Raw genomic sequence first — 10,693 nt, forward strand, 5'->3', positions numbered from 1 at the left:
CCTTGAAGTTTCCCCTTCTTTGGTCCACATAAAACTGACAGAGTTTACACCAAATGGAAGTTTTTAACGACCTTGACTGGGTATACAAGTTTTTCTGTTTTGAGCTGTTTATATACTACCATCTGGATCATTCCATTATACTTAACTTAAAGGGGTGAAAATCAAGACTATATCAACTTTAGGGGTGTTTTTAAGTAACAGATGGTGCTCCAACTATGGAGAAACTTGTATACAATATAGAAACCAAATGAATAGGAAAAAGACAACTGGTATTTCACATCAAAATAAATGAACTATGACCGATTTCCGTTACACTACCCACGCCTCAAAAATCATGCGTTCCTCATGATGTAAATTCTCCAATATCCATTGATACAACCAGTACTATACACAATTAATGTTTTAACATAATTTCCAGAAGCACAAGCATATCAGAAATTTGATGACCACTCCGAAATATATTCACTTAATAGGTTTGATAAAATTAAGCCTCTGCAGCGGCAACAAGGCCTACTCTTATCGAAATCTGCAGGAGGGTTCTTTTACATGCACAGGTCTTGATATTTTCCTGTACATGGGACCTCGGATTTAACGTCCCCATCCGAAGAACACATAATGATAAAAACAAAAAAGACATGGCACAAATATATGGTTTATTTCAGTCATTTCTTTCGACTGAATAAAAATAAACACGATGAAGCAACACAATCATATAATAATCAAAGTCAACCTATTCCATGAAATTGTTCGTTATTCGCTTAGGAACCTTCTTTTCAACAACTTTCACTTGTTTTCCATCTTTTAGATACTTTGTAATTTTCTTTACGTTTACAGTCTTCATATTATCTACACTGACATTTGTGAGGTATTTTATCAAATCCAAGAGTCGCTGTATTAATACTTATACCAGGCAGTGTCTTGACAAGTTTCATTTTTAGATCCTGCACTGTAGTTGTTTTCCCTTTCTTTGAACCAATTATAGGCATGGGGTCTGTTTTCTTCCTGAAAATTCCTCACATGTTCACACTCTCATCTATTTCGTTCACAGGATTCTTTGGCTGACTAACAATAAGTTAACTTGATTTATCAACAAGTTTTAAATCATCATCATCATCCTCATCACTAGATTTCTCGTCATAATCTGTAAACAGACTCTTTGAATCGTCCAACTTTACTGTATCTGCAAATATTTCTTCTTCTTCTGGTTCTGTGGTTATTCTTGTTTTATTTGTGTCAACTGTTTGAGTTGCAGGGTCACTTGAACATACAGGTTTCTCGTTGTTGTTTTCATCTTTAATTTTATCTTCATAGCTATAGATTGATTTTGTTATTGGTTTTTGCTTCTTATCATCACTCTCACTCTCAGTGTTCTCGGATTCATCTTTATTATCTGTACTACAATGAACCTTCTTAAAGTGCCTGGTGAGATTATCTCTCTTATTTGTGTTATAAGAACACAACTCACAGAAAAGCCTATAATCTGTACACTCAAATAAATGACGGTTTCTGTCTTCCTTATTTCCAAATTCAACAGGACAGAATGGAATTGGAACTTTTCCTCTAAGACTTGCGTAAAAAAAAACCTTCCTTGGTGTTTTCTTGGTATTCGACATGATGTCCTTCTGAAAATACAGCAATAAGAACACACTATTAATCTTTAGAATAAACTATAAAAACAACACCAATTATATATACAATTTTATGTACGTCATGAAAAACTAACTTTAATATACACGTAATATATACACCCTGACGCTTATTCAACACAGTAATCCTTCATCCATACAGGTTTACAGGTTAACAACGCATTCTCATTGCAGGATCATGACTACTTTCTTCCAAACACTTGTTCCTAAGTCACTTGACACATTCTCTTCTTCATTTTGCAGGTTTCCCCAACCTTCTGTACTACATACATCGTTAACTGGTTCTCGTTCCTGACCGTTCTCACTTTCTATCGCCTCGTCTCGGAGACTTTGCATATTCTTCTTGCGGATTATATCAACATGAATTACCTGCTCCTTTCCTCTATAAGCACAGTTGACTCTGTATGTAACTTCTGTACACCGATCTATTATCTTAAATGGACTTCTCCAAAATGTAGTAAACTTCGGTGATCGTCCACTTTTTCTTACAGAAAATAAACATACACTTCGTCATCCTTTTCAATCTTTTGCCATGAAAGCTTTAAGTCGTGATATCTCTTTTGTCGATGCATTGCTGTCTCGGTATTCTTTCGTACTATTAAATGTGCACTTTTCATCTTTTCTTTCATTTTCCAAGCCCACTTATTGGTTGGTACTTATTTTTGTGCCTGTGGCATCTCGTACATAATGTCAAGTGGGGTTGATACTTCTCTACCAAACATCAAAAAGTTCGGCATATAACCTGTTGTCTCATGTTCGGCACTGCGATATGCCATCATGATATAAGGTAGATACTTGTCCCAGTCATCATGATTGTCGTTCACATATGCACTCAGCATTTTTGTAAGTGTTCCATTGAATTTCTCCTACCATCCTGTCGGGTTGGGGGTGATATGGCGTTGTTCTTCTTTTCTTTATGCTTAAAACTCTGCACATTTCATAGAACAAGTTATTTTCGTACTGTCGTCCCTGATCGGAATGAATGTATGCTTTCATTCCAAACCTTGTGATTACTTCTTCTACTATCAGTTTTACTACCGTTTCAGTCTCCATATTTGGCATCGGAAAACTCTCTATCCATTTTGAGAAATAGTCTGACACAACGAGGATATACTTGTTTCCATTCCTTGTTTCTGGTAATTCTCCAAGTATGTGTGTCGCTATTCTCTACATTGGAAAACTGCTCTGTACTATTCCCATTAGTACTCTTTTTGTTTGAATTGATCGTTTCTTTCTAGAGCAAAACTCACAACCCCTGATGTACAATCTTACATCTGATTGTAATCCAGGCCAGTAAAAACTAAGTCGTATTTTTTCTAATGTTTTTCTTGTGCCCAAATGTCCTGATGTTTTATCATCGTTTTCACTCTCATAATTTTGGATTGGAATTTCGTCTTTTAGTTGCAGATTCTCCCACTTCGAACAACAAAACCCTTACCCGATACTTCACTAAACATGAGACGTCTTTGATTTCGTTAACAATTCTTTATGTCCTTGTTCTGTAATTCTTTGAGATGTGATTGGTCATCCTTATATTCGTCTGAGGTGTCCGGTAAAACGAAAACAATTGCTTCCTTTTTCTCATGTGTTTTGTCCCAGTTGGAAAAATAATCACACTGTTTTTAAGGGTACACGACTTAGAGCATCGGCATTTCGATGTCGAGCACACGGACGATGTACTATTTATATTTCATACTCACTAAGGACTTCTAACCAGCAAGTTAATTGAACCCTCTGGATTTTGGAACTGCATAAGCCAGCGTAAGGAGCCATGATTTGTCCTAACTATGAATCGTCTTCCGTAAATATAGTGTTTATAATGTTTTACAAAGTTAACAACTGCAAGAGTTCTTTTCTTGTTACACAGTAACGCCGTTCAACCTTGCTTAATGTTCGGCTGTCATAACCTATCACAACTTTACATCCTTGATCATTTAGTTGTGATAAAACGTCACCAATTGATTCAATACTTGCGTCTGTATCTAAAATGAAATCCTTTGTGAAATCCGGATGTGCCAGAACAGAATCGTTTTGAATTTATTTTCAAAATTTCAAAAGATTTTTTAACACCTCATACATAGGGTTTTTCCTTTTCTATAAGAACGTGTAAGCACCTGGCTATAATTGTAAAGTTTTGTATATACCGTCTGTAATAACTGCATAGTCCCAAAAACGAATGTATTTTAGTCACATTGCTTGGGATTGGCCAGTTTTTCACGACTTCAATGTTGTCCCAAAAATAATACCTCTTTTGCACACAAATAACATTTCTTTGCTTAAAGCTTAAGACCAGCTGCACCTAGCCTTTCAAATACTCGATCAAGATTAACTAACATGTCACTAAATGTTTTTTCCAGCTACGATTACAACATCTTAAGAAACTTAACAAATGTCCCATTGCAACACAGCAAGAACTGTTTCCATCAATCTTTCAAATGTACTGGGTACACATCATAGACAAAAGGGCATAACTTTGAATTGAAACAAGCCTCGTCTTGTAGCTGTTTTGTAACTATCATCAGGATGCATTTCCACTTGCCAATAACCTGAACATGAGAACCAGGCACTGCCAGCAACTTGTTCCAGGGACTCGTCAATACGAAGGAGCGGATATGCATCTTTTACCGTTACCTTGTTCAATCTTTAATAATCAACACAGAAGCGATAAGATCCGTCCTTTTCTTCTCGGGTTAACAGGCTGGCATCGATTTTGTTTGATCCCTGACTGTCACAAACCAACAACTGTAGAGATTGTATTGCGTAGAATGCAATCAATATAAAGTATTTAAAACAGTTGCCAGTCTATTTAATACTGTGCAAGTACCTTTCATCAAAAGAATTAGCAAAACAATATTCACGACTACTAAGTATATGCATCATTATAGAGTAGTGACTGAATGAGAGCAGATGTGGTGCGTGTTTAAGATATGCATACATCATAACCAATCACAATTGAAAGTGTATTGTCTCATACCTACTCTTACAGTAATCGTCATTTCTAGGAATATGGCTGAACTGGTGCTGTTGTAATAATGTCATGAAATGGATATAGTAGACATTTTGTAAAATGATATCTTGGCCCAAAATGTTACTTGCGTCAAATAAGATTCTTTATATGCGGCAAATTTTGCCCCAAATAGGACCTTGTCCTCTTCACAACTTGGGTTTCGAATACTTCAGTAATTGACACTTTACCCTTCACTACAATGGCGGATCGTCGAAGTCTTTGTTTTAAAATAGGAGTACATTTCCTTGTTCTATTTATTTTACTGTGCCAAAAGTTCAGGTTTTGACAATTCACAATAAAGACAGATCGAACAACGATTCATGCCTTGATAAGATATAAATTTGATGACAACAAAACAGAATTAAGCAATGAAGATATAGCTAAAATAAACCTTTTGTAAGTGTGACTTTCTCGGTTTAATCAACACATAAATTGGTCTTTTTCACATGAGAAAAAAAACTAGAATAGACTTATACATTGTAGTTGTTAATTCTTATATATGTAAGCTATCGTTGTATCTTATCTTCTTGTCTGACGCCAACTAGATACATGTTGTAGGACTATCTCTATATTTAAGTAGGGAGAAATTATAACCTTAAATTCTATGTTAAAGTTATTATGTTTATGTATATTCACTTAAATCAGTCATGCGCAGAAAAAAACATGCCTAAACTAATTAAAGTGAAGATCTATTTCAATTGAACTAGAGACTAACATACAAAATAACAGCAATTCCCATGTTCCTAATTAATAACTTTACATTTTTTTCATGAACCAATATTCTGGTACAAAATCTCACAAGCAGTTACGAAGCCGGACTATGTTGCAGTCAACAAATGCTAATACTTATATGCATGTGGCCAAAGTATATTTTTAAAAAGAAAAACATTTCACCTTCTTCATCAATTATATCATTCATCGAATCCCCAGCTCAGGCTGTGCATTGAACATTTCCATTTATACAGTTAGGATTAAAATTCTCCCAACTATATTTTGTAAGTAGCCATTGATCAATGTTATGAGAGTATTATATACGTTGGGAGAATTTTTATTCACATTTTGTTACTACATTGAGTTATCAAAATAATTTAATTATTCATGCACATGAACTTATCGAAGTGAATATCTTTATCAATTACACTGGATACTATATAATAGTATTGCATTTTATTTACTTAAACATGATTAATAACGTTTTGAACATGTACCATTTCTCTCATTAAGTACAAAATCTCCCAAGCAGCTATACGTACTCGGACAATGTTGCAGTAAACAAATTCGAAATATATGCATGTGGCCAAAGTGTCATTTAAAAAAGGGAAGACACGATCTTATTCAAACATGATATTTATCATTGAAATCTCTGCACAGGTTTTACAGGTAAAAGTTATATTTAAACAATTTGGTCATAATTAAAATTCTCCCAACAACGACTAATTGGCTATAGATAGTTGTTATAAAAAGTTAATAATACGTTGGGAGAATTCCAATTTACATTTTATTAATACAATGAGTTCCCTAGTTATGCTTATTTAAAAACAATGTAAATATCAATCAAGAGAACAAATACAGAAAATGCAAATATAATTGAGCCAATATTCATATAGTTTTTCTACTGATACGAAACATTTCTGTCGATTTAGGTGTCTACTCGGACAACCTCGTGTGTTTTCCTGTAAATTACGTACATGATCAGACTTATTTTTATCTATATAAATGTTTACGTCAACAGATTGTACAGTATATAAACCGTATGATTACTTATATGGATCATAATATATCTGTAGTTCACAGCATAAACATTTAGATTGTAATAAAAGTGAGTATTATATTTATTATAGACAAAAGCACCTGCATCAGCTTCAAATTAGTTCTTTTCAAACGACATAAACATGATAAAAGGGACAACAAAATCAGGTGCCTGAAATGAATCATGTTCCAAAAAACAAAACATATCGGCATAAAGTTGTGTTTTAATATCTTATTTGACAAATTTGTTTTAAACTTAACATAGAAGGATAACATATAAGATAATGATAAGAGATAAACACTAAGAAGTAAATTATTTAGTTTACTCTGCACAGTCAAACATATATACGTATGATTATAATGCATTATATTTTTTTCAGATCAAAGATGACTTTACCAGGTGGGCCGATGGAAATATGTTTTTCATTTGATACGACTGGATCTATGTCTGGTTGTATCAATGAAGTGAAAGGAAATGTTCAGGACATGATACAACGCCTCCAAGCGGACATTCCTGGTATTCGAATGGCAGTATTTGCTCATGGTGACTACTGTGACAAACACAACTACATAACGAAACATATTGACTTCTCGACAAATGTAGCAGAACTGTGTACTTGGGTAAAAAATGTGGGATCTACCGGCGGTGGTGATGGGGATGAATGCTACGAACTTGTTTTACAAAACGTCCAAAAGTTGTCTTGGACCCCAGGGTCAAAGAGAGCGCTTGTGATGATTGGCGATGCTGATCCACACGAACCCGGATATAAATATGGCGGGAAAACTTATAAAATAGATTGGAGGAAAGAGGCATACCAGCTAATGACAATGGTAATTTCTTTCGTAGAGTATAATCTTCATAACTATATTTCATACTTTGACCCATTCATCGAGAAACATTTGTTTTTGGTATTTCAAAAAACTAACTTTAGTTAATTTAATATTTGTTTACATATTATGCACACAACACTGTCAACAAGATTTTATTGTTGATGTTTTTATTTGTTTATACTTGTGTTATCAGAATAATATTAAAAATATATATTTTCAGAATGTTAGAATATATGGCGTACAGTGCAGAGGTTATAATTCAACGAAGGATTTCTACAAAAAGATGTCTACTGCCACAGATGGCAAATGTTTAGAATTAGCAGATTTCAGTAACATGTTTGATTTTATGATGGCAATTTGTTACAGAGAACACGATGAAACTCTCTTACAGGTACACATTTAATATTCCCACAAAATAATTTTGATCTAGACAAAGCTAGGCTAGCAAAATAATCGACTGTAATGATGCATATTGAAATCCAAACATAAACATAAACATATTTTATTTCACTGGTCAAGGACCAACATGGCAAATGACGATAAATCATTATAATAGAATGCAAACAAAAGAATCAAACAAATTTCACCATATCAGAAAAGTTTAACATTTTGATAATTTTCAAAGCAAAACATGCTAGTATAAGAAACATGGTTATTATTATTTTAGAACTACGAGAAAGAGGTTCGGGCTAGAGGGTCTACGGTTCATAAAGATTTAGATGCATTATTTGGGAAATTGATATCAGACGCTGATGTGATGGATACAGTTCCTGCTCCCATAACAAAGATACCATCGTTAACAAAGCCTGGATCTATAAAAGCCCTAAAACCTACTCCAAAGCCAGTACTAAAGAAAACCATAAAGACAAAGGCTCTACGCTTCAAACCAATGCATGATAAATTGAAGGACAAGAGGAAAAACGGACTTTTTGGTAAATACAAGGTATGCAATGTGTATGTGATATAAGCATTAGTTATAAACTATTTTATTGATTATAAAAATATATAATGAAATTTCAGGTATATATTTGAAACATATCTGTGTTTAATAGATCAACTTCGTAGTCATAGATATATATTATAATATATTAAATAAATTCAATTTGATTTAATAAAGACTCTTAACTATATAAGACTAATTCGAACATAAAATTTTATAATAGACTACTTCTGTACATTTCAGCTACAAAACTTGCCAAAACTAAAGAGGGAAAATGTTCCCGAGGCAAATTTCATGTTGAATAGCGCACATTGGTCTAAATGGCAGGTGGCAATGGTATCGTCTGTGCCAGCTGACGAGGAGCACAAGTGGGAAAAACGGCATGGGGATTCAGAAGGATATAGAAGGAAAGTAATTTGTGGCGGAAGTTACAAGAAACCAACTTTATACGAGTTCGCAGTACAAAATGGAGAACGTTGTAGGAGATACGTTGTTTACTGCAAGTCAAGTAAAGGATTCATTTTGGATAGAGGGTCATGGGAAACTAGATTATTGACAAAGTCAGACGTGAAGTCTCAGATAAATGACATTTTGAAAAAAGACATGCGACTGTTTGTCCGAAGTTGTCCATTAATGAAAAGCCAAGATAAACTACTAGCATTGAATCATTATGACTACGCTTGGTCAAACAAAGGGTCAATAAGAACTGTGAAACACATAGATGTATAGAACTATATATGGGCACTTATAACTATAGTAATACTGGTGCATTTGTTATAAATACTCATCTAAGAAGGGGATGACTAACAGTATATATCATGTCTCGGACAAACATTTTCATTTTTGTTTTGCTGTGTATATTTCATAACATATCAAATGTTATCCTGATTGTAAATAATGTAAATATAATATATAGTGTACATTTGTAAGAAGGAAAACACAGTTCAGCCAAGTTCACTTCTGTGATGAATTAATTGTGATAAATAAGGTTTAAATATATACAAATGTATATAGTGAACAATTATTGGTTTGTTGTATATATGTAAATAGTTCAAATACATGTAAATAAAATATGTTATAAATAATAATTACTGTTGCTTCTGATTTAACCATGTGCTCACCGGTCATATGCTGACATTAATAAAGCAGAGGGCATATACACGAACACATAAACAATGAACACAAACCATTCAATAAAAGTTCCTCGATTGTTCTTTAATCTAATTTGATATAGACATCTAAACTAAAATTTCAAAGTTGCAAAAGTAAAAGTAAAACGGTGATATGAATAGCATTATGCACCAATGACGATTATTATACAACTCTAACATGCTGCTCCTGTACACAGATTTTGTATATAATTCAGATAGAAGTTCGTTTTTTTCTAAAAACAAATCAATTGGGTACGTGTAACATACAGTGTATTTCAATGTATATTTGAGTTATGCCGTTTTGTCGGATGAATTTCACTATACTGGCATGAACATACGAGTATTATTTGATTTGTCTTTGTTAGCATTTCCTCACTTGTATTAGGTTTTGGATTTTGGGCTCGAATGATCATTTATTTTGATTGACAATTAACGTTGGAACGTTAATTTTATACAGGAACATATAGTTATGAGCTTGGTGTTAACCACAATTTGACAACAAAAAAATCTACAACTGATCGATCTTAAATATTGTATAAAAATATTGAAAAACTAGGATGAGAGTACCAAGGAAGCAATAAAAAACTGAAATGAACAAACAATCACTAAACAGATACAGATTACAAACCATTCAAGTAAATGGGCGAGCAATTATGCACAAAACACCACACTTAATGTTAAAAATAACCAACACGGACCCCCACAAACGTTAACAGGGGTGATCTCATATGCTCTGGAATTGTACAGCAAATCAAGCTTAATAAGTGACATTCGTTATTTCACTCATTTGCAGTAATTTTATAATTATTAGCATTCAGTGATGTCACAATTGAAGAGAAGAGGACGGAAGTGTAACGTGTAACGGGCTATCAATGATCCGTATCTTAATAAATCAGGATTTCAAGTGTTCAACTCAAATTTGCACCACAACAAGTTGTCCTATTTTAAACTTAACACACCCTTAAACGAATTTACAATATGTCAAATATATACACACCACAACGCACATAAATTAAATTACAAGGTAAAGTTCCTCATTCACAATGTATAAACACAATGCCTTATTGCAGAACATATACACAATGTCACTATGCAATCACTATGCAGCATGTATTAAGAATCTATTAAGCCTGATAATTCACAATGTCACTTACATATCACTATGCAGCATGCATCAGACACTTTATTACACAATGTCACCAACGGATTACTATGCAACATGCATCAGATAAATATCACACAAAACGTATGAACACATTTATAGCACATATATACAACATCAATTAACAATATCCACCAATTTGTAATATCACCTTATGCATGTTCAATTACACTTTCACAATGCACAAGGAATGTATATCAACACAGC

General features: G+C 33.5%; 1 protein-coding gene across 1 annotated transcript; it reads left to right on the plus strand.

The window, feature by feature from the left end:
* Positions 1–6,347: 6,347 nt before the first annotated feature.
* Positions 6,348–9,261, plus strand: LOC139493337 (uncharacterized). The gene is made up of 5 exons (XM_071281659.1): positions 6,348–6,472; positions 6,783–7,233; positions 7,454–7,624; positions 7,901–8,176; positions 8,417–9,261. The coding sequence occupies exons 2-5, from the start codon at positions 6,790–6,792 to the stop codon at positions 8,900–8,902; spliced, it is 1,377 nt and encodes a 458-aa protein (XP_071137760.1). The 5' UTR covers positions 6,348–6,472; positions 6,783–6,789; the 3' UTR covers positions 8,903–9,261.
* The last annotated feature ends 1,432 nt before the right edge of the window (positions 9,262–10,693 follow it).

This window comes from Mytilus edulis, chromosome 10, assembly GCF_963676685.1.
Source record: "Mytilus edulis chromosome 10, xbMytEdul2.2, whole genome shotgun sequence".
Taxonomy (NCBI): domain Eukaryota; kingdom Metazoa; phylum Mollusca; class Bivalvia; order Mytilida; family Mytilidae; genus Mytilus; species Mytilus edulis.